The sequence below is a fragment of the Dryobates pubescens genome, chromosome 34 (genome assembly GCF_014839835.1).
Source record: "Dryobates pubescens isolate bDryPub1 chromosome 34, bDryPub1.pri, whole genome shotgun sequence".
Lineage (NCBI taxonomy): Eukaryota > Metazoa > Chordata > Aves > Piciformes > Picidae > Dryobates > Dryobates pubescens.
This window is the reverse complement of record NC_071645.1, coordinates 7,041,013-7,065,609: the sequence shown is the minus strand read 5'-3', so window position 1 is coordinate 7,065,609 and position 24,597 is coordinate 7,041,013. Positions and strand designations below refer to the sequence as shown.

Here is a 24,597-nt window from a genome sequence, read left to right as displayed (position 1 = left end):
AGAACAAGCGACCACAGTCTGCTCCTTGTTAAATCCACAGCAACTCTGCATTTAAGACTCTGCCACTGGGAAGGTCTGCAGCCCCAGGGGCTGCTGGAAGGGCTCCTCTGATGTCCCTTTGCTTTGCAGACTAAGTACCAGAGGACATACCTGCAGTGGACTGGCTACACTGCCTTCTTTGTCAGCATCACAATCCAGCAGGTTGCTGATTTGATCATCAGGAAAACACGAAGGAATTCCATTTTCCAGCAGGGTCTCTTCAGGTAAGGTTGGGTTGGTTGAGTTGGGTTGGGTTGGGTTGTTTGGTTGGCTTTTGCTTTGGTTTTGGTTTCATTTGGTTTGGTTAGGTTGGGTTGACATTTGCTTTGGTTTTGCTTTGATTTTGGTTTGGGTTTGGTTTTGGTTTGGGTTTTGTTTGGCTTTGGATGAGGTTGGGGTTGGGTTTGGGTTTGGTTAGGTTTGGTTTAGGTTTGGGTTTTGTTTGGCTTTTGTTGGGGTTGGTTTTGGTTAGGTTTGGGTTTGGGTTTGGTTTAGGTTTGGGTTTTGTTTGGCTTTGGTTGGGGTTGGGTTTGGTTAGGTTTGGTTTTGGTTTAGGTTTGGGTTTGGTTTAGGTTTGGGTTTTGTTTGGCTTTTGTTGGGGTTGGGGTTGGGTTTGGTTAGGTTTGGGTTTGGTTTTGGTTTAGGTTTGGCTTTGGTTGGGGTTGGGGTTGGTTTGGGTTTGGTTTTGTTTGGCTTTGGTTGGGGTTGGTTTGGGTTTGGTTAGGTTTGGGTTTGGTTTAGGTTTGGGTTTTGCTTGGCTTTGGTTGGGGTTGGTTTGGGTTTGGTTATGTTTGGGTTTGGTTTAGGTTTGGGTTTTGTTTGGCTTTGGTTTTGGTTTGGTTTTGGCTTGGCTTGGTTTGGTTTGGTTTTGGTTTGAGTTTGGATTGATTTGGTTTGGGTGTGGTTTGGGTTGGGTTTGGTTTTATTTAGTTTGGTTTTGGCTTGATTTGGTTTGGGTTTGGTTTGGGTTGAGTTTGGATGGTTTGAGTTGGGTTTGGTTTTGTTTGGTTTGGTTTGGGTTTAGATGGTTTAGGTTGGTTTTGGTTTTGGTTGGGTTTGGGTTGGGTTTGGTTTTAGTTTGGTTTTGTTTGGTTTTGGTTTGGGATTGGTTTGGTTTAGTTTGGTTTGGTTTGGATTTTGGTTTTGGGTTTGGTTTGGTTGGTTGTTTGGGGTTTTTCTGAGTTATTTTGCAGGTTCTTTAGCTGACACAAGAGGCTAATTCAGTCTTCTGCAGCTCTGGGGAAGAAGGTTAACTCAGGGATTTTGCCCACTCACATTCAGCCTGGGAGCAAAGGCTAAATCTGGCTTCAAGCAATGCCAGATCTCAAACCTTTTAGGATAGAAGCATAGAATTGTTTAAGTTCAAAAGACCTCTGAGATCATCACTCCCTTTCCTACTTCATGATGGTCATAGTTGGACCTGATGATCTTAAATGTCTTTTCCTATTCTATTCTATTCTATTGAAAGAAAGACCTTGTGCTGGTTACTCTGAAAGGGCACCAGCTCAGAGCGGCCTCTCCACTCCTCACAGTCTTTGTTACACATAAAAAAGGAGTTTCCAGATTATTTTCCTCAGTTCTTTCTGTAGTTCATAGAATCACAGAATAGGTTGGGTTGGAAGGGACCTCAAGGATCATCCAGTTCCAACCCCACTGCCATGGGCAGGGACACCTCTCACTAGCCCAGGGTGCTCAAAACCTCATCCAACCTGGACTTGAACATCTCCAGGGAGGGGACATCCACAGCCTCCCTGGGCAACCTGTGCCAGTGTCTTCCCACCCTCACTGGAAGGAATTTCTTCCTCATCTCCAGTCTCAATCTCCTCTCCTCAAACTTCAATCCATTGCTTCTCAATCCATTGCTTCTCATCCTATCACTCCCAGCCCTTGTCCAAAGTCCCTCCCCAGCTCTCCTGTAGCCCACTTCAGGTTCAGGAAGGCTGCTCTGAGGTGTCCCTGGAGCCTTCTCTTCTCCAGGCTGCACAGCCCCAACTCTCCCAGCCTGTTGGACTTTTCTGAGAGGAGCTCAGCCTCTGAGGAGCTCCCAGCTGCTCAGCCTCCCTAAGACAGTGCTGGCTGCCTTCAGGGAGGTAAAAATATGTACTGGGTCAGGGGCCACACATGAAAGCTGGCACTCAGTCAGAGCATTTCTGATAGAAAGCAGAATGTTTTCCTTTCTTTATCTGCTGGTACAGAGCCTACACCTATGTGTATTTCCTTCTGACATGTAGAGTTGAGTCACAGAGCACACAGGCATGGTGCAAGCAGAAGGCATGACTAATGCAGACAGCCCCTGCACTGTGCTGTGCCATCAGGTTTCCATGCAGGGACAGAGCCATCTAACCCTTCCCCTTTGGCTGTCTTGCAGGAACAAGGTCATCTGGGTGGGTATCTTTTCCCAGATAGGAATTGCTCTGATCCTTACCTATGGTCTTGGACATGTGACAGCCCTGAACTTCACACCTCTGAGGTGAGTGTTGATGCTGCTGTCCTTCCCTCACCCATGTGCAGACAGGCATGGAGCTACCACCCTGCCAGAAGCCTCAGATGGGAGCAGGATGTGTGTGCAGCACAGCTCAAGGATAACTCTTTGAGGTTATTCATTATGAACCACAGAAACACCTGGCTGGAAAAGACCTTGAGATCATCAAACCCAGCCACAACCTAACATCTTCCTGTACACAGCTCTTAGACCATGTGCCTGAGCTCCTCATCCAAACACTTCTCAGAATCATAGAAGCACAGAATTGTTAGGGTTGGAAAGGGGCCTCAAGGACCATCCAGTTCCAACCCCGTGCCATGGGCAGGGACACCTTACACTAGATCACAGCCACATCCAGCCTGGACTTAGAAACCACCAGGGATGGAGCTTCCACCACCTCCCTGGGCAACCTGTGCCAGTGTCTAACCAAGACCTCCAGGGATGGAGCTTCCATCACCTCCCTGGGCAACCTGTGCCAGTGTCTAACCAACACCTCCAGGCATGGAGCTTCCATCACCTCCCTGGGTAAACCTGTGCCAGTGTCTAACCAACACCTCCAGGCATGGAGCTTCCACCACCTCCCTGGGCAACCTGTGCCTGTGTCTAACCAACACCTCCAGGGATGGAGCTTCCACCACCTCCCTGGGCAACCTGTGCAGTGTCTAACCAACACTTCCAGGGATGGAGCTTCCATCACCTCCCTGGGCAACCTGTGCAGTGTCTAACCAACACCTCCAGGGATGGAGCTTCCACCACCTCCCTGGGTAAACCTGTGCCAGTGTCTAACCAACACCTCCAGGGATGGAGCTTCCACCACCTCCCTGGGCACCCTGTGCAGTGTCTAACCAACACCTCCAGGGATGGAGCTTCCACCACCTCCCTGGGCACCCTGTGCAGTGTCTAACCAACACCTCCAGGGATGGTGACACCCCCACCTCCCTGGGCAGCCTGGTCCAATGCCTGAGAACCCTTTGAGTGAAGAAACATTCCCTAATAGAAGAGGGAGGACAATTTCTTGGCCAAGAGGGGGCTTCATTTTGACCCTTTTCACACAACCCCCCCCCTACTATTTCACCCACTATTTTTACTCCCAAGTACCCAGAACTTACCATGAGTACAACAAACATTTCAATACTGTAATATTAATATTGTAATATTACTGTTTTAGTATCAATAACTCAATCTTACTGTTTCACTATGAATAGTGCAAGAGGAATATTTTAATGGTGATATTTAATATCAATATTGTAATGGTAATATTTTAATGGTAATACTTGAATATGATTTTCTCCCCCCCCAAGGTTCCCCAACACTTTGGGGAGTTAGGAGAGCATTTTAGAATGGAATAGGATAGGATAGGATAGGATAGGATAGGATAGGATAGGATGAAATGGAATGGAATGGAATGCAAGGTGCAGAAGGGCTACCTGGAAAGGTTTCCTTCTTGTTCAGTTTCTCTCTGTTGTACTGAGGACTGGATTGTGTCCTGGGGCTGGAATCTCAACCTTTTCACATCTGTATAAGGGTTGGAGATAGAATTGGAATGGAATGGAATGGAATAGAATAGAATTAACCAGGTTGGAAGAGACCTCAGAGATCATCAAGTCCAACCTATCACCCAGCACCATCTGATCAACTAAACCATGGCACCAAGTGCCTCATCCAGGCTTTTCCTAAACACCTCCAGGGACAGGGCACCACATTCCAGTGGCCAATCTCTCTTGCTGAGAAGAGTTTCTTCCTAACATCCAGCCTGAACCTCCCCTGGCACAGCTTGGGACTGTGTCCTCTTGTTCTGGTGCTGCTTGCCTGGGAGAAGAGCCCACCTCCCACCTGGCTCCAACCTCCCTTCAGGGAGATGGAGAGAGCAAGAAGGTCTCCCCTGAGCCTCCTCTTCCCCAGGCTAAGTAAATTCAGCCAGGAAACTTCTATTTTAAATCTATCACTGCCAGCCCTGTTCCATCTTTCTGCCACCTCCAGAGACTGCAACACCACCTGGCAATGTTTCTCCCTGGAAAGTGTCTGGAATCAATTCCCTCAACAGCCACTAAAGCCTGGGAGGTCTCCATGAGCACCACCCAGCTTCTAACCATCAGACTGAGGAGAAAAGCCCTGGAAAGGCCAGATTTTTGGTAACACCAAATAGCAGAGAGAGAGAGAGGGCTCTCAGGAGTTCAGATGAGTGGTTGGATGCTTGTGACTGAGCAATTCTTCTCTCCCCCACCCCAGGTTTCAGTACTGGTTTGTGGCTGTGCCGTTTGCAGTCTTGATCTGGGTCTACGATGAAGTCCGCAAGCTGCTCATCAGGAGATACCCAGGAAGTAAGAGAGCTTTTCTGCTTGGGTGTTTTGACAGAAGGTTCACAGAGTCACAGAGTGCAGCAAAGGGCATCTTCTCCACCCCTCCTTGCAGGCAGCAGGGACACCTCTTGCTGGATCAGGCTGCTCAGGGCCCCGTCAAGTCTGAACCTGAATGTCTCCTCAACCACGTCCCTGGGCAACCTGTTCCAGTGTCTCCCTGCTCTCACTGTGAAGAGCTTCCTCCTAATGTCCAACCCAGATCTACCCTGCTCCAAATTCAAACCATTTCCCCTCATCCAAACCAAGCCCTTCTAGACAGCCATCCTGTAGGTCCCCTTCAGATACTGCAATGCAGCTCCAAAGTCTCCCTGGAGCCCCGACTCTTTCAGTCTGTCCCCACAGCAGAGGTGCTTCAGCCCTCTGATCATCCTTGTGGCCTCCTCTGGACCCACTCCATCAGGGTGAGTAGGGTATTGGGGGCTCCATATCTGGACACAGCCCTGCAGGTGAGGTCTCCCCAGGGCAGAGCAGAGGGGCAGGATCCAGCTCTGGCCACACTGCTCTGGATGCAGCCCAGGCTGCTCTTGGCCTCCTGCGCTGCCAGTGCCCACTGCTGACTCCTGTCAGCTTCTCCCCTCCCAGCACCCCCAAGTCCTTCTCTGCTGGGCTGCTCTCCATCTCACATCCCCCAGGTGGGCTGACATTGAGGATTGCCCTGACCAAGTTGCATAACCTTACTGAACCTCCTGTGGTTCTCCTCAGACCAGCTCTGCAGGTGTCCTCTCCTACCCTTTCATTCACACATCTGCCTCAGCTGCTGCTTCAAAAGGGACCATTTCTTGCCAGTGACTACTTCTCCTTTCTGAAGAAGAAGAGTAGCTGAGTTTTGTTTTTCCCCCTTCTTCTCCTGCAGGCTGGTGGGACAAGAACATGTACTACTGAACCCCTGCTGTGCTTCCTGCTCCTCGGAGACCTCCTTCCCCTCCTGACCCAGCCTCTGCTGCTTCCATGTCCTGTCTGTGCAATACCAAGCTGAGTTCACCTCCTGAAGAAGGGAGGGATGAGATTTCATGAGTTTTAATGAAGAAATAAGGACTTTAGAGGCTGGCAAACGACCTCCCACTGTACTGTAAAGCTGACACGTGGCTCCATATGGAAATGCTACCTATTGTTTGGGCTTTTTTGGGGTAACAAGCACAGTTTTTTCCCCTCATTCAAAGATGAACTTGGGAAAGAGAGAGAGAGAGAGAAAACTCTGAGAGGAAAGAAAAGATGCACAAGGAAAAAGCCAAAGCCAGAAACCCCACACAACCTAAGGCATTCATTTGCACTAAAGGTGTTTGCTGATGATCTATTGTTGGTGGAACTGAATTGCAAGGCAGTGCAGGCAGAGCTCTGTGTTACCTCACCAAGGTGGCAAATGCTGTATAAGAATAATTTCATAATAAAACTTGGGGTTGTTTTTTTTTCCCCCCCAGAAAACAGTTCTGCATCTTCTTTTCTTACTGAAGGTTAACAGGAGCTGGGGGGAACAGCAAAAAGATCTAAGCTCTGCCAGCTGAAGAGGCAAAGGTGGTGGTTCGTGCACCATGAACAGATTAACATCCTCCAGCCTGGATAAATACAGCCTGAAAACCAAGGCACAACCCCTCAGCTGGATCATAGAATCAATAAGGTTGGAAAAGACCTCAGAGATCAGCAAGTCCAAGCTGGCACCCAACACCTCCTGACAACTAAACCATGGCTCCAAGTGCCACATCCAAGCCCCTCTTGAACACCTCCAGGGATGGGGACTCCACCACCTCCCTGGGCAGCACATCCCAAGGCCAATCTCTCTTGCTGGGAAGAATTTCTTCCTAACATCCAGCCTAAACCTCCCCTGGCACAGATTGAGACTGTGTCCTCTTGTTCTGGTGCAGCTTGCCTGGGAGAAGAGACCAACCCCCACCTGGCTCCATCCTCCCTTCAGGGAGTTGCAGAGAGCAAGAAGGTCTTCCCTGAGCCTCCTCTTCTGCAGGCTAAGCAACCCCAGCTCCCTCAGCCTCTCCTCCCAGGGCTGTGCTCCAGACCCCTCCCCAGCCTCCTTGCCCTTCTCTGGACACCTTCAAGTCTCTCAATGTCCTTCTTGAGCTGAGGAGCCCAGAACTGGACACAGGACTCAAGGTTTGGACTAACCAGTCCCACTAACCAGCTGGAACAATTTCATAGCATCAGAGTGTTGTTTGGGTTGGAATAGGCCTCTAAGGTCATTCAGTCCAACCAGCAACCCAGCCCCACCATGGACACCAAACCCTGGCCCCAAGTGCCATGGCCACAGGTTTCCTGAACACTTCAGGCATGGGGACTCCACCACCTCCCTGGGCAGCCTCTGCCAATCCCTGACCACTCTGGCAGCAAAGAAATTGTTCCTAATACTAAATTCAATCCTCACTTTCCAAAGGCCAGACCTCTATGGCAAAATAGACCTCAGTATGGACTAGGTAGGTACAGATGCAGCCCTGTTTGAAACCAAGTCTTTCATATGGGCATTCTGGCAAGAAGCAGTAGGTGCCACATGTGGTTTAGACCCAGGCTTGACCAGTTTTAAACCAAGCAATATATAATGTATGCCACTGGATTCTGTGGCACTGCTGAGCCCACACCTCAAAGCCTGGGGTCAGTTTTGGGCCCCTCAGCCCAAAGGAGCTGGAGCAGGGCCAGAGAAGGGCAGCAAAGCTGGGGAAGGGTCTGGAGAAGAGGGCTGGGGAGGAGCAGCTGAGGGAGCTGGGGGTGGTGAGGCTGGAGCAGAGGAGGCTGAGGGAGACCTCCTTGCTCTCTGCAGCTCCCTGCAAGGAGGTTGCAGTGAGCTGGGGGTTGGGCTCTGCTCCTTAGGATCACTTAGGAGGAGAGGCAATGGCCTGAAATTGTGCCAGGGGAGGCTTAGGTTGGAGCTGAGGAACAATTTGTTTGCTGCCAGAGTGGTCAGGGACTGGCAGAGGCTGCCCAGGGAGGTGGTGGAGTCCCCATGCCTGGAGGTGTTCAGGAACCCTGTGGCCTTGGCACCTGGGGCCAGGGTTTGGTGGCCCTGGTGGTATTTTATGGTTGGCCTGGATGATCTTAGAGGTCATTTGCAACCAGAGTAACTCTGAGATTCTGTGTTGATAGTGCAATTTGAATACAAGTCTAGAAAACCCTTAGAGGAGAAGCAGGGTCAGAAGGAGGACTCCTGTCACAGTAAATGGCAAGAGAGATTGCCAACGAGAGGGAACTGAGGGAAGGGGAACAGCAGAGTGTTTTTCATCCTGAAGTCTTCCTGTTCCCCAAAAGTCCACACCCTACTGTGCCTTTTGTAAGCTCCCCTCCTCAAAGCTCCTGGCCTTAATCCCTGGGTGGGTATTAGAGCAGCTATCAGTTCTCAGCTCCAGGGATATCTGTGGCTTACACAGAGAGACAGGAAGAAGAAGAATTGCAAAGGAAGGAGGAAGAGTGACAAAGAAAGAAGAGGAAGAAGTATGTGAACAGTGGGTGAGTCCACACTGCAGATAGCTGTGCTCCTTATCACTTGGTAATGCAAGCCTGCAACACCCCAGCAAGTCTGCTTGGTGCCAGGCTGACTCACTTCAGCACCCTGCCATTTGTCAGCAGTCACGACTGAGGAATTTTTAATTCCACTTAGAGGACAGGAAAAGCCTTGAGGAGGAGCTGCAGAGGTGAGCAGCACAACCTGCCCTCCACCACCTGGAGCCTGGCAGTGGCTGTGGGGCTCTGACAGAGGATGGGACAGCAGCAAACCACTGAGGCCTCTGCAAATCAGGATGTGCTGGGGAGGACAGCAAAAGGAGAAGGAAGGAGGCTCTGAGAGGAAGACTTAATAGGTGGATGTGGTGCAGCCATTTGAGCATCAGCTAAGAGGAAAAGATTGCTGCCAGAGTAGCAGCTGGAAAGCTAACAAAGTGATGTCTCCCTGTCCCCTTGTCCAAAAGCAGTGGGAGGTGTCCCTCCCCATGGCAAGGGGTTGGAACTAGAGGCTCTTTAAGCTCCCTTCCAACTGAAGCCATTCATTGCTATCCTGCAGCCAGGATTTCCTTCCATCACAGGGGAAAAGCCACCTGAATGATCAGTGACAGCAGAGGCAAAACCCAAACCCAGCCGATCAAAGGAAAGAAGCAGCAGCTGCTGGTCTGGAGCAAACCTCTCAGAGCCAGCAAAGAAAGAGCAGCCCTGGACGTTGCTCAGTGTGACTGGCAGTGCTGCCTGGCCACCCACAGAGGTGGCAGATTCCCCACCCCAGGAAACATTTCAGGTCAGATTGGATGAGGCTTGGAGCAACCTGCTCAGGCTGCAGCTGCCCCTGCTGACTGAAGGGGGCTTGGACTAGATGGCTTTTAAAGGTTCCTTCCAACCCAACCCATTCTGTGATTCTGTTATTCCATGATTCCATCATTCTGTGATTCTATGACTCTATGGTTCCATGATTCTATGATTCCATATCCCATGGTTCTATGATTCCATGACTCTATGATTCCATGATTCTATGATTCCATGATTCTGATTCCATGATTCCATGGTTCTATGATTCCATGATTATATGTTTCCATGATTCCATGGTTCTATGATTCTATGATTCCATGATTCTAGGTTTCCATGATTCCATGGTTCTATGATTCTATGATTCCATGATTCTATGATTCCATGATTCCATGATTCCATGGTTCTATGATTCCATGGTTCCATGATTCCATGGCTCCATGATTCCATGGCTCCATGATTCTATGATTCCATGATTCTATGATTCCATGATTCCATGGTTCTATGATTCCATGGTTCCATGATTCCATGGCTCCATGATTCTATGATTCCATGATTCCATGATTCTAGGTTTCCATGATTCCATGGTTCTATGATTCTATGATTCCATGATTCTATGGTTCCATGATTCCATGATGTCATGATTACATGGTTCCATGATTCCATGATTCCATGATTCCATGATTCCATGATTCCATGGTTCTATGATTCCATGGTTCCATGATTCCATGATTCCATGATTCCATGGTTCTATGATTCTATGATTCCATGATTCCATGGTTCCATGATTCCATGATGTCATGATTACATGGTTCTATGATTCCATGATTCTAGGTTTCCATGATTCCATGATTCTATGATTCCATGATTCCATGATTCTAGGTTTCCATGATTCCATGATTCTATGATTCCATGATTCCATGGTTCTATGATTCCATGATTCCATGATTCTATGATTCCATGGTTCCATGATTCTATGCTTCCATGATTCCATGATTCTAGGTTTCCATGATTCCATGATTCTATGATTCCATGATTCCATGATTCTAGATTTCCATGATTCCATGATTCTATGCTTCCATGATTCCATGGTTCCATGATTCCATGATTTCATGATTCTATGATTCCATGATTCCATGATTCTATGCTTCCATGATTCCATGATGCCATGATGTCATGATTCCATGATTCTATGATTCCATGATTCCATGATTCTATGATTCCATGATGTCATGATTCCATAGTTCCATGATTCCATGATTCCATGGCTCCCTGACTCCCTGACACAGTCAGGTTCTAGCACCTGTGGAGTCCGTTTGCCTTCCCACAAGAGCTGCCAAGGAAAGCTCCTCTGCGTTTCCAAGGCTGCTTCAGTCCAAAGCCCTCTGCAGGAGCTGAGCAGTGGCCCAGCCTCCCAGCTCTGGGGTTTGGCTGCCTGGGACTCCCTCACACCACCATCATTCCTGAGAGGACCTCCTGTACCTTGCCAACTCTTTTACTGTAGCCAGTGCCTGAAGGGAGGGCTACAAGCAAGCCAGGAAGGGACTTCTGACAAGGGGTGGGAGTGATAGGAACATGGCTCCTGGGGCCATGGTTTGGTGGCCATGGTGGTGTTGGGTTGAAGCTTGGACTGGATGACCTCAGAGGGCTTTTCCAACCCAAACAATTCTGTGATCCTGTGAACTGCTTTTTCCAAGCTTTACATGGTCTCCAGCACAAGGAGCCTTCAATCCTACCTAGGTTCCTTAAGGGGGAGAAAACAGACAGGGACCATAGACACAGAGCAGGGAAAAAGTCATAGAATGGTTTGGGTTGGAAGAGACCTCTAAAGCTCATCCAGTCCAACCCCTCTGCACTCACCAGGGACATCCTCCACTGCATCAGGTTGCCCAGAGCCCTCTCCAGCCTCCAGGGATGGAGCCTCAGCCACCTCCCTGGGCAACCTGCTGCAGTGTTTCACCACCCTCCTGGTGCAGAACTTGTTCCTCACATCCAACCTCAACCTGCTTTGCTCTAGTTTGAAGCCATTGCCCCTGGTGCTGTCCCTGCAGGCCTTTGCCAACAGCCTCTCTCCATCCTTCTTCCAAGTGCAACTTCTCCATTCAGTTCTTCCTTGTGAATTGCTTTGGTCAGATCTGCAGCCTCAAGAGGAATGAACATTCCTCTCCCCCAGTCAAGTAAGCAGCAATAACTCAGGTATGCAGTGCAGAGAAGCAGATTTGGAACTCCAAGCTCATATACCTTGGGCTTTTTCCACCCCCCCTGCCTCCACCTATGTTGCAAGCATGCCAAGAGTTAATTTACTACCTCATAAAGCAAGAAATCTTCCTCTAACACAAAACTCTGCTTTCTTGCTCCAGCCTCAGCCAGACCAGACAGGTCAGATGTCCCTGCTGATTACACTTGAACTTCACAGCTTTCCTTTACCTCCTCTTGGGCTTCTTTTAACAGCAGCTTCTTTGCACAGTTTTCTCTAGTTGAAACTAGCTCTCACCATCTCCTCCCCCCCCACCTCCCAAAGGACCCAGATACCTTTCCCCTTTCACCTGCTCTCCTACCAGGCAATCCCTGCCTTCTGCTCCAGCAAGATGGACAGGGAGAGGTGGCTTGAGGCAAAGAGCTACCCTGCAGCAAAGGAGAAAGGGATTTCAGCATGGCAAACGCTGCTGGTGCAGTGCAGTATGCAAAGAGCCATGCAGGCAGGCAACCTCTGCTGGCATCTCCGTCCTGAGGCTCTTGGCTCTGTCAGTGGGCTGCTCCAAAATGGATTCATAGCCATGGTTCATAAGCAGGGTTAGACAGTGGGATTTTACATTCTGCTTCCTGATTTTTCATGGAGTGGGTTGGGTTGGAAGGGATCTTAAAGCTCTTCCAGTTCCAATCCCCCTGCCATGGGCAGGGACACCTCCCACCAGCCCAGGTTGCTCAAAATCTCATCCAGCCTGGCCTTGAACTCCTCCAGGGAGAGGACAGCCACAGCCTCCCTGTGCCAGTGTCTCCCCACCCTCACTGGAAAGATTTTCTTCCTAATCTCCAGCTTAAATCTCCTCTCCTTAAGCTTCAATCCTTTGCTTCTCATCCTATCACTCCCAGCCCTTGCCAAAAGTCCCTCCCTAGTTCTTCTCTAGACCCTTTCAGATACTGAAATGCTGCTCTAAGCTCTCCCTGGAGCCTGAACAGCCTCAGCTCTCCCAGTCTGTCCCCCTAGGGTTCTCAACCCTCTGATCATCTTTGTGGCCTCCTCTGGACCCTCTCCAACAGTTCCAGGTCCTTATGCAGAGGGCAGCAGAACTGGAGGCAGTGCTGCAGGTGGGGTCTGAGCAGAGCAGAGCAAGGAGGGAGAATCCCCTCCCTGCCTCCTTGGCAGCTCACACTTCTCTCGATGCAGCCCAGGAGTTGATTAGGGTTAGCCCAGAGATTGAAGCAGGCAGATAAGTGCTGGGGGCAAATGCCTTGGCATGAAGCATTGCTGTGCTTGTTTGCTTGTCATTTATAGCCTCCAGTGTGGCACCTGGGAAACCAAACTCCACTTTTAGCTTCAGCTTCCCAGTGAGGAGCTGAAGGGAACTCGGTTCAGGGTCTGAGCAAGGGACTGAATGTGATTAGGAATGCAAAGCACACTCTGCTTTCTGCTGCTGTGACCTGCAATTAGATCCACTGGCTGATTGCAGAGCATGCTCTTGGCTGCCACAAAATACCTCCTCCCAGGGAGGTCCTGCACACTGGTGGGTCTGGACCAGTTTTAGCCTCGTTGCAAAATCATGTTTTGGAAAACTGAGAGTTCATGAACTGCCCTGGACAAAGCAGGGCAAGCAAGGCCTGACCCAGGAGAAGGTGCTTTCCCTGCAGGGAAATCTCTAGCATGAAGAAGAAATGAATGCAGGCAGCCTGGCAGTGGCTGTGGGGCTCTGGCAGAGGATGGGACTGCAGCAAACCGCTGAGGCCTCTGCAAATCAGGATGTGCTGGGGGGGCCACGAGAAGGAGCAGGGGGCTGGAGCTGCTCTGCCATGAAGACAGCCTGATAGAGTTGGGGTTGTGCAGGCTGGAGAGGAGAAGGCTTTGAGAAGACCTAATTGTGGCCTTCCAGGATCTGAAGGGGGCTACAGGAAAGCTGGGGAGGGACTTGTGAGGGTGTCAGGGAGGGATAGGACTGGGGGGGATGGATCGAAGCTAGAGGAGGGTAGAGTTGGATCAGACATTAGGAAGAAGTTGTTGCCCAGGAGGGTGGTGAGAGCCTGGCACAGGCTGCCCAGGGAGGTGGTGGAAGCCTCCTGCCTGGAGGTGTTTGCAGCCAGGCTGGAAGTGGCTGTGAGCAACCTGCTGTAGTGTGAGGTGTCCCTGCCCATGGCAGGGGGGTTGGGGCTGGCTGAGCCTTGAGGTCCCTTCCAACCCTGACAATTCTGTGCTTCTAAGTCAGGCATCCAAAAGGTCCAGGAAGAGGCAGATTGTCAGTGAATGACATCTCTGTCCTCCTTTCCCCTTCTCAAGACCTTTTGCTTTTACACTGCTTGGAGCTTCCAGCCCTGACAGTTGTGTGGCTCTGGGTAATGCCAAAGATATTTGTGAGGCTGTGCCAGGGCACCACACTCCTGCTCTGTACGTGCAGTGCTGGCCCTGGCCTCATGGCCTGCTGACATGGATTTATTTTGCTGCCTCACTGAGTAAGCAGCCCAGAGGTCTCTGTGCAGCAGCAGTAATCTCTTGGGTTACAAGAAGCCCTGGACTGTGAGTTGGGTGTGCCTTGCTAGCATCCTTGTAAGCATTTCTATTTTCAGTAAGTGTTGACACTGTAGGCACAACAGCAATTGGCTGCAAGTGCTGGCAGAGGAAGAGCAGCTTCTGTCTTTCCCTTCCTCCTCTAGTGGAGCTAAAGCTTGGCCAGCAGTGCCATGGTGCCTGCTCAAGAGGTTGCTTCAATTAGAGGCAATGCCACCAGCAGAAGGTGAAGCCAACAATGCTTTTGTTTCAGGACACTGAAGGTGCTCTTCACCTTCACTGGCCCCCTCCAGGCTCTACTGAAATCCCAACAGCTCAACCTCCCTCCAACTGTTGATGGAATCAGAGCATTGATCATCCAGTCCAACCTTCAACCCAACCCCACCATGGCCACTAAAAGAGGCCCCCCAGAGCCATGGCTGGGAAGCCAAGCATCCCCTTCCCCCTTGGGCTCCTGTTCTCACTTCGCTCCCTGGTGCTGAGGGGGAGCAGGGGCACTGCTCCTGCACCCATTGGCCTGCCCTGCTGGGGACCCTGCAAGGAAAGCTCAGTCACAGCTGGCCAGCTGGGCAGGGGCAGGAACTGCCTTGGGAGCACTCTCTGTTGGGGATGTAATGGACTCTTAGAATCAGAGAATTGTTTGCCTTGGCAAAGCCCTCCAAGATCATCCAGGCCAACAGCAACCCAACCCCACCATGGCCACCAAACCATGGCCCCCAGTGCCATGGCCACAGGTTCCCTGAGCACCTCCAGGCATGGGGACTCCACCACCTCCCTGGGCAGCCTCTGCCAGTCCCTGACCACTCTGGCAGCAAACAAATTCTTCCTCATCTCCAAACTAAGCCTCCCCTGGCACAATTCCAGGCCATTGCCTCTCCTTCTCTCACCTGATGCTCGGGAGAAGAGCCCAACCCTAAATTCTTCCTCTCTTGCCTCATATTATGGGATGAAAAGTGTAAATTCCTGGTTGGTAATGATTTGGAGAGGGGAAGAGGACCCTACAGCAGGGCTGCACACCTGGTTTGCAGGGAAGGGCATGTGCTCTGGGGAGAGTTTGCACTGGAAGGGCTGCAGCCTGGCTGTAGATGCTCTGTGTCCCTGCTGCTGCTGCCACAGTCAAGTTTGTTTGAGCACCAGGGAAACTTCAGAGCTGCCACACATGGGAGCTTCAGCCCTTGCACAGTCGTGGTGGAAGGAAGGTATCTTAGCATCTTGAGGCTTGACTGGCACCAAGCTGAATGGCTCTGCCTGCTTGGGGACCTGAAGGGGGCCTACAAGAAAGCTGCTGCTAACAAGTGCTGCTGAGCACTGGGAGCTCTAACTCACCCCAACAGAGAACAGCCAGCAGCAGTGCAGTGAGGAAGAGCTGATTCGAGCTCCCCCACCTCCACACTCTAGGTCCTTCCATCCAAACCAGTTTATTGACTGGTAGGACATTATTAGGGCTCTTCAGCCTGCAGAAGAGAAGGCTCCAGGGAGAGCTCAGAGCAGCCTCACAGTACCTGAAAGGGGCTGCAGGAGAGCTGGGGAGGGACTTTGGAGAAGGGCTAGGAGTGCCAGGCTGAGGAACAATGGCTTTGAGCTGGGAGAGGGGAGGCTGAGACTGGAGGTGAGGGAGAAATTGTTGAGAGTGAGGGAGGTTTGAGAGGAGCAGAGGTGGGGTCTCAGGGTAAAGGTGGTGGAACAGCAGCAAATGCTTTGGAGGAACCTGGCCCAGTGGGAGGTGTCCCTGCTCAGAGCAGGGGTTGGCACTGGATGATCCTCGAGGTCTCTTCCAACCCAAACCATTCTATGACTCTATGAGAAGGTCATCGAGGGGGGGCTCCAGGAGAGCTGAGGAGGAACTTCTGAGCAGGCCTTGGGGTGACAGGAGGAGGGACAATGGCTTTGAGCTGGGAGAGGGAAGACTGAGACTGTCCCTGCCCATGGGAGGGGGCTGGAACTGGATGATCCTTAAGGCCCCTTCCAACCCAACCAATTGCATGATTCTATGAGATCCCAGAGTGTAACTCAGCTCTCTCCTTCCTTCCTTCCTTGACTTTCCCCCCACGTTCCTGCAGCTGACTTCACTCTCTATGTGTTTGTGCCCCTTCCCTGGACACACTCCAGTCCCTCAATGAAGCCCTTCTCCAAAGTAGCTCATCCCCAGCTGTTCCAGATGGAAATCCAGAGCAGCTGGAGCCTGCTCTGGCAGAGCTGGCCTGAGCCCCCTGGGAATCTAAACCAAGAAACCTTTCAGCCACATCAGAGAGAGAGGCCTGGGTCTGGGCAGGGTTGTGCTGTCCCCAGCATGGCAAAGGAGTGGAGGGAGTTAAGACAGAGGAAGCCTTACACATATCCCAGCACAGCTGCCCTGAAATGAAACAGCAAGCCCACAGCATTGTCCTCCTGCCCTCCCCAGAGGAAGGACTTGCAGAGGTCAATAGGGAAGCTGATAGCAGCAGCAGCTTTCTCCAGCTCTGCTGGTAAATGGTTCAGGGTAAATCCCTTCATGTTTGTGCTTTGGGAGTCTTTCACACCTTGGTGGAGAACTGGAGCTGAGGTTGTTTGGACTCTTAGCATAGGTTGGTGTTTTCCTTCCTTGCCAGGTGATGAATGGAGCCAGCTGCCAGCTTTACATCTGGTTGTTTGTCCAAGCCCTGGAGGAGTCCTGTTCCAGAATCTCTCTCTTTAGTATCAGTCACCACCTCCCTGGGCATCCTGTTTCAGTCCCTGACCACTCTTCCTCATCTCCAAGCTAAACCTCTGCTGGCATAGCTTGAGACCATTTCCTCTTGGCCTGTTATTAGTTACTTAAGAAAAGAGCCCAACCCCCACCTGGCTTCAGGATCCTTGCAGGGAGCTGTAGACAGCAATGAGGTCTCCCTCAGCCTCCTCTTCTCCACTCTAAACACCCCCAGCTCCCTAGTAGTAGAGAGAATAGACCAACCCCAGCTCACTGCAGCCTCCTGTCAGGCAGTTATGGAGAGCAATGAGGTCTTTAAAGAGGAGAAGGCTCCAGGAGCTGGCCTGGGAGGCATCTTTTAGGTTAAAAATAGCTGCATGTATGTTTTGTCTTTCCTTCTGTCACATAACTGCAGTGCTCCTGCGTGGCTGAGTCTTCCTCCCAGCCCTCCCTGAGGAAGGTGGCAGAACCAAGCTGAATACCATAGAATCACAGAGTCACTAAGGTGGGAAAAGACCTCAGAGACCATCAAGTCCAAGCTGTCACCCAACACCTCCTGACAGCTAAACCATGGCTCCAAGTGCCACATCCAAGCCCCTCTTGAACACCTCCAGGGATGGGGACATCAACCAAATGCAAAGCACTGCTGTGTGTGCTAAGGGAGTTTGAAGCCTTGCCCTGCCCTGACTCTCTGGCACCACTTTTTCCCCCAGCAAAGGTAATGTCTCCAGGCTATTGGACTTTCAGCTCTGGGGGAATTCCCTGAGCTCTGTCTTGTGGTCTTATCTGCCCTCTTACTCAATCTATTCCATTTTTCATTTGGCCACAACTTCTGAGGCACTGCTGAGCTGGTTCCTGTAGTGCACCCATCCAGCACCCCTTTGCATTCCTCCCTCTGTCCATCCTCCTCTCCTTCCTTATTGACTCTGCTCACTGCATTTCCACACTGCTGCTGAGGCAGGGGTCAGCCTCTACTCCCTAGGATCAGGTGACAGAAGGAGGGGAGCTGGCCTGAAATGGTGCCAGGGAAGGCTTAGGTTGGAGATGAGGAACAATTTCTGTGCTGCCAGAGTGGTCAGGGACTGGCAGAGGCTGCCCAGGGAGGTGGTGGAGTCCCCATGCCTGGGGGTGTCCAAGAAACCTGTGGCCATGGCTCTTGGGGCCCTGGTTTGGTGGCCATGGTGGGGTTGGGTTGATGTTGGGCTGGATGATCTTGGAGGCCATTCCCAACCCAAACAATCCTATGATTCCATGATTTCTATTAAATTGAGTTGCTGGCTGGACAGGAGGCTCTTGGAAGCCTTTTCTATCCCAAACAATTGTATGAACTGTATGAAAATGTATGGATTGTATGAAAGTATCCAGTGAGAACACAGAACTCTCTAGGAGGAGGCAGCAGGACCCCAACTCCCACTCCCAGCTGCCAGTAAGAAGGCAGCAAGATGAGCAAATGTCACAGGGATGGGCAGGGAGCAAATGCAGCCTCCAGTTCTGTGGGGAAGTGCTTAACTCCTTAACTCCCTGAAGGGAGGTCATAGCCAGGTGGGGGTTGGGTTCTTCTCCCAAGCACCCAGCACCAGAACAAGAGGACACAGTCTCAAGCTGTGCCAGGGGAGGTTTAGGCTGGAGGTGAGGAGAAAGTTCTTCCCAGCAAGAGGAATTGGCCATTGGGATGTGCTGCCCAGGGAGGTGGTGGAGTCCCCATCCCTGGAGGTGTTTAGGAAGAGCCTGGATGAGGCACTTGGTGCCATGGTTTAGTTGCTCAGATGGTGCTGGGTGAGAGGTTGGACTGGATGATCTGTGAGGTCTTTTCCAACCTGGTTAATCCTATCCTATCCTATCCTATCCTATCCTATCCTATCCTATCCTATCCTATCCTATCCTATCCTACTCTACTCTACTCTACTCTACTCTAAGGTCTGGTCACACTCCCAGAATCACAGAGGACTGGAACAGATCTCTGGGGATCACCTAATCCAACCCCTCTGCCAGAGCAGGAGCACCTAGAGCAGGTTACACAGCCAATCCTCTTTCAGACACCAAGCAAAGAAAGGATCCATTGCAGAATACAGAATTATCATCAAGTCCAACCTCTCACCCAGCACCATCTGATCAACTCAACCACGGCACCAAGCACCCCATCAAGTCTCCTCTTAAACACCTCCAGGGATGGGGACTCCACCACCTCCCTGGGCAGCACATCCCAAGGGCCAATTCCTCTTGCTGGGAAGAATTTCTTCCTAACCTCCAGCCTAAACCTCCCCTGGCACAGCTTGAGACTGTGTCCTCTTGTTCTGCTGCTGGCTGCCTGGGAGAAAAGACCAACCCCCACCTGGCTCCAGCCTCCCTTCAGGCAGTTGCAGAGAGCAAGAAGGTCTCCCCTGAGCCTCCTCTTCTGCAGGCTAAGCAACCCCAGCTCCCTCAGCCTCTCCTCCCAGGGCTGTGCCCCAGACCCCTCCCCAGCCTCCTTGCCCTTCTCTGGACACCTTCCAGCAGCTCAAGATCTTTCCTAACCTGAGGAGCCCAGAACTGGACACAACTTTCTTACAACTAAGAGACCAACACCATAACCTTGAAGCCTCACACACAGCTCCACTGCTTCCAAGCTTCTTTTGCTCCTGATTTCACCCCCACAAAGAGTCTGTAGCTGACCCTGTTGTGCATTGGTGTGGAACCTTCCTGCTTGTTTAATCATTATTTGACCCAATTTCATTCCAGCCTCCGTGGGAAAAAGCAAAGGGCACTTTAGCAGGCAGCCAGAAGAAATGTCCCAACCTAAAATTATTTTGACAAGAAAAACCTTGGGAGGGATTGCATCACTTCTTTTCTTCCCCCCCACCCCCCAACCTCTGCATTCTTCACTCATTCAGCACTCATCATAGAATAGAATCATAGAATCAATAAGGTTGGAAAAGACCTCAGAGATCATCAAGTCCAACCTAGCACCCAAGACCTCCTGACAACTCAACCATGGCTCCAAGTGTCACATCCAAGCCCCTCTTGAACACCTCCAGGCACAGGGACTCCACCACCTCCCTGGGCAGCACATCCCAATGGCCAATCTCTCTTGCTGGGAAGAACTTTCTCCTCACCTCCAGCCTGAACCTCCCCTGGCACAGCTTGAGACTGTGTCCTCTTGTTCTGGTGCTGGCTGCCTGGCAGAAGAGACCAACCCCCACCTGGCTCCAACCTCCCTTCAGGCAGTTGCAGAGAGCAAGAAGGTCTCCCCTGAGCCTCCTCTTCTGCAGGCTAAACAACCCCAGCTCCCTCAGCCTCTCCTCCCAGGGCTGTGCTCCAGACCCCTCCCCAGCCTCCTTGCCCTTCTCTGGACACCTTCAAGTCTCTCAATGTCCTTCTTGAGCTGAGGAGCCCAGAGCTGGACACAGGACTCCAGGGGTGGCCTCAGCAGTGCTGAGCACAGGGCACAAGGACTTCCCTGCTCCTGCTGGCCACACTCTGCCTGATGCAAGCCAGGATGCCCTTGGCCTTCTTGCCCTCCTGGGCACACTGCTGGCTCATGTTCAGCTGGCTCTCTATCACTATCCCCAGGTCCCTTTCTGTTTGGCTGCTCCCCAACCACTCTCTCTGACTTCTGCCCTGCTCCACTCCTCCAGCCCTCACATAGTCTCCATCCTTCTCCAGCCACCACTCTTGTGAAACTGGGAAACAGACAACTTTTGGGGCTCTGCAACTGAGAAGCTACAAGAAAAGCCTGATTGCTGTGTGTGAGCCCTGGCCTCCTGGGCAGTCAGTGAAGTGATTCTGCTCTGCCCTCATGAGACCCCCACCTGCAGCACTGCATTAGGTTCTGAGGTCCCCAGCACAAGAAGGACCTGGAGCTGCTGGAGAGGGTCCAGAGGAGGCCATGAAGATGAGCAAAGGCTGCAGAACCTCACCTGTGGGGAGGCTGGGAGAGTTGGGGCTGTGCAGCCTGGAGAAAAGAAGGCTCCAGGGAGAGCTCAGAGCAGCCTTCCAGGACCTGAAGGACTCCAGGAAAGCTGTGGAGGGACTTTTGATGAGGGCTGGGAGTGCTAGGATGATGGGGACTGGCTTTGAGCTGGGAGGGAGGAGATGGAGACTGGAGATGAGGAAGAAATGCTTTCCAGTGAGGGTGGGGAGAGACTGGCACAGGTTGCCCAGGGAGGCTGTGGCTGTCCCCTCCCTGGAGGTGTTCAAGGCCAGGCTGGATGAGGTGTCCCTGCCCATGGCAGGGGGCTGGAACTAGATGATCTTTGAGGTTTAAATCTCCCCTCTGCCTCCTTCAACCCATTCCCTCTCATCCTGTCACTTGTGAGAAGTCCCTTCCTACCTTTCTTGTGGGTGCCTTTCAGGTACTGGAGAGGCTCTCTCAGCTCTTTTTCCCTGGCTGCATTGGCCCAAGCCTGCAAACAGGTGAGGCAGGGTGGTCTCAGCAGCACTCTGGCCAACACCACATTGCAAGTCTGCCCTGTAGCTGCCCCTTCTGGCCTTTGTGTGCCAGGGACAGAAAGGGGACACAGCCCAGAGCCATGCCTTGGGAGAAGCTCCCACTGAGAGGTGTGCCTCAGCTCTGAGAGCTGCTGTGACCTTGTTTTAACTGTAGGGGGGAAAAAAAGAGAAGTCTTTTTCTATGCAAGCAGAAATAACTTCATTTAAATCCAGACTGCTGGCACCAGCTTGCCCCTGAGGAAGGAGAATGCAGTGGTAGCAGCAGGGAAGGGGGGAGAGCACAGACTGGCTGGGAGATCCTCTCACCTCCCTGCCCCACTGCTGCCCCAGGCTGTGGCCTCTCTGGTCCCTCCCTGGCTGAGTCAGCAGAGGTGAAGTTCCAGCAGCACAGAAGGATCCTCCTCAGCTCCAGCTGGCAGGCAGGGGGGCTGTGTGCACTTGGAACAAGTCAGTGTATCGGGAAGGCAGCGAAGCAAAGCAGCTGAGAGAAGTCTGTGTCACTGAGCTGCCTGCCTCCTACTCTGCAGCACCCAGGGGGAGCAGGCACCGAGCGTGGAACATCAGTTTTCCCCCACCAAACTGAAGCTACTGCTTCACAGATGGGAAATGTCAGAGAGAGTCTGTCAGGAACAAGCAGAATTGCAATAAAGCTGAGAAACAGGACAAAGGATGGAGGCACAAACACATGGAGAGTGAAGTGAGCTGCAGGAACGGGGAGGGGGAAGTCAAGGAAGGAAGGACAGAGCTGAGTTACACTCTGGGATCTCATAGAATCATGCAATGGGTTGGGTTGGAAGGGGCCTTAAGGATCATCCAGCTCCAGCCCCCTCCCATGGGCAGGGACAGTCACAATCTCCCCTCTCCCAGCTCAAAGCCATTGTCCCTCCTCCTGTCACCCCAAGGCCTGCTCAGAAGTTCCTCATCAGCTCTCCTGGAGCCCCCCCTCGATGACCTTCTCATAGAGTCATAGAATGGTTTGGGTTGGAAGGGACCTTGAGGATCATCCAGTGCCAACCCCTGCTCTGAGCTATCAGCTTCCCTATTGACCTCTGCAAGTCCTTCCTCCTGGGAGGGCAGGAGGACAATGCTGTGGGCTTGCTGTTTCATTTCAGGGCAGCTGTGCTGGGAAATGTGTAAGGCTTCCTCTGTCTTAACTCTCTCCACTCCTTTGCCATGCTGGGGACAGCACAACCCTGCCCAGACCCAGGCCTCTCTCTCTGATGTGGCTGAAAGGTTTCTTGGTTTAGATTCCCAGGGGGCTCAGGCCAGCTCTGCCAGAGCAGGCTCCAGCTGCTCTGGATTTCATCTGGAACAGCTGGGGATGAGCTACTTTGGAGAAGGGCTTCATTGAGGGACTGGAGCGTGTCCAGAGAAGGGCAACAAAGCTCTCCTGGAGCCCCCCCTCGATGACCTTCTCATAGAGTCATAGAATGGTTTGGGTTGGAAGGGACCTCGAGGATCATCCAGTGCCAACCCCTGCTCTGAGCAGGGACACCTCCCACTGGGCCAGGTTCCTCCAAAGCATTTGCTGCTGTTCCACCACCTTTACCCTGAGACCCCACCTCTGCTCCACTCAAACCACCCTCACTCTCAACAATTTCTCCCTCACCTCCAGTCTCAGTCTCCCCTCTCCCAGCTCAAAGCCATTGTTCCTCAGCCTGGCACTCCCAGCCCTTCTCCAAAGTCCCTCCCCAGCTCTTCTGCAGCCCCTTTCAGGTACTGTGAGGCTGCTCTGAGCTCTCCCTGGAGCCTTCTCTTCTGCAGGCTGAAGAGCCCTAATAATGTCCTACCAGTCAATAAACTGGTTTGGATGGAAGGACCTAGAGTGTGGAGGTGGGGGAGCTCGAATCAGCTCTTCCTCACTGCACTGCTGCTGGCTGTTCTCTGCTGGGGTGAGTTAGAGCTCCCAGTGCTCAGCAGCACTTGTTAGCAGCAGCTTTCTTGTAGGCCCCCTTCAGGTCCCCAAGCAGGCAGAGCCATTCAGCTTGGTGCCAGTCAAGCCTCAAGATGCTAAGATACCTTCCTTCCACCACGACTGTGCAAGGGCTGAAGCTCCCATGTGTGGCAGCTCTGAAGTTTCCCTGGTGCTCAAACAAACTTGACTGTGGCAGCAGCAGCAGGGACACAGAGCATCTACAGCCAGGCTGCAGCCCTTCCAGTGCAAACTCTCCCCAGAGCACATGCCCTTCCCTGCAAACCAGGTGTGCAGCCCTGCTGTAGGGTCCTCTTCCCCTCTCCAAATCATTACCAACCAGGAATTTACACTTTTCATCCCATAATATGAGGCAAGAGAGGAAGAATTTGGGGTTGGGCTCTTCTCCCGAGCATTAGGTGAGAGAAGGAGAGGCAATGGCCTGGAATTGTGCCAGGGGAGGCTTAGGTTGGAGATGAGGAAGAATTTGTTTGCTGCCAGAGTGGTCAGGGACTGGCAGAGGCTGCCCAGGGAGGTGGTGGAGTCCCCATGCCTGGAGGTGCTCAGGAAACCTGTGGCCATGGCACTGGGGGCCATGGTTTGGTGGCCATGGTGGGGCTGGGCTGATGTTGGCCTGGATGATCTTGGAGGGCTTTGCCAAGCCAAACAATTCTCTAAGAGTCCATTACATCCCCAACAGAGAGTGTTCCCAAGGCAGTTCCTGCCCCTGCCCAGCTGGCCAGCTGTGAGTGAGCTTTCCTTGCAGGGTCCCCAGCAGGGCAGGCCAATGGGTGCAGGAGCAGTGCCCCTGCTCCCCCTCAGCACCAGGGAGTGAAGTGAGAACAGGAGCCCAAGGGGGAAGGGGATGCTTGGCTTCCCAACCTCCTCCTGACATTGCAGCTGGATCCAGCCTGCTTGGTGCTGAGTTTCCACTCTTCCACAAGGTGAAATTCTCCTTGAGGCCAGGAGCTACACAACCCAGTCTCAAATTTCCTCTCAGCCCAGGAGGTGAACGCCTGGGGAAGGAAGAGAAGCATTAAAACCCCAACAAAAACAACCCCCACCAAATCCTCAGCCATGAAATCACAGAAACCCAAAGGGAGTGATCCCTGCTGGGTGAATATTTCCCTCCTGAGCTCAGCTAAGGGTTTGGGAACTGCAGTTTGCTGAGAGAGGGTGGAGAAGCCAAGGTAAGCAGAGGGTTTATAACACTACAAAGTCTCCCTTGTTCTAGGTTACTGCTGAGCTACAAAGCACAGGCACTGCAGGAAAGCTCCTTGGGGTGGTAAATCATTGATGGGGGACACTTGCTGAGGGACTCAGCGTGGCTCAGACCAGATTTACATCTTACCCTTCAAGTCATTTCTCCAGGAGAGAGTTGAAGGGCTCCTCACCTCCTGTCCAGCAGGGCTGTTGCTAGCAGAGAGGAAACTTAACCCTGAGGTGGACTTGATGACCTTAGAAACCTCTTCATGGATTCCTGGAGTGGTTTGGGTTGAAAGGGACCTCAAAGATCATCCAGTTCCAACAGCTCTGCATGAGCAGAGACACCTTCCACTAGACCAAGTTGTTTCAAAGCTCTTCTACTGCCTTTAGCCTGAGGTCCCTCTTCTCCCTCACTCAAACCACCCTCACTCTAAAGGATTTCTTCCTCATCTCCAGTCTCAGTCTCCTCTCTCCCAGCTCAAAGCCATTGTTCCTCATCCTGGCACTCCCAGCCCTTGTCAAATGTCCCTCCCCAGCTCTCCTGCAGCCCTTCAGGTACTG

General features: G+C 52.0%; 1 protein-coding gene across 1 annotated transcript in view; it reads left to right on the top strand.

Moving 5' to 3' along the window:
• ATP12A (ATPase H+/K+ transporting non-gastric alpha2 subunit) overlaps positions 1-5,973 on the top strand; it is a 39,986-nt gene extending 34,013 nt beyond the window's left edge. Inside the window, exons 20-23 of the mRNA XM_009901343.2 lie at positions 130-263; positions 2,408-2,509; positions 4,751-4,842; positions 5,735-5,973. Of these exons, the coding sequence (XP_009899645.2) occupies positions 130-263; positions 2,408-2,509; positions 4,751-4,842; positions 5,735-5,763 (357 nt within the window). The 3' untranslated portion in view covers positions 5,764-5,973. The remainder of the gene's footprint in view (positions 1-129; positions 264-2,407; positions 2,510-4,750; positions 4,843-5,734) is intronic.
• The last annotated feature ends 18,624 nt before the right edge of the window (positions 5,974-24,597 follow it).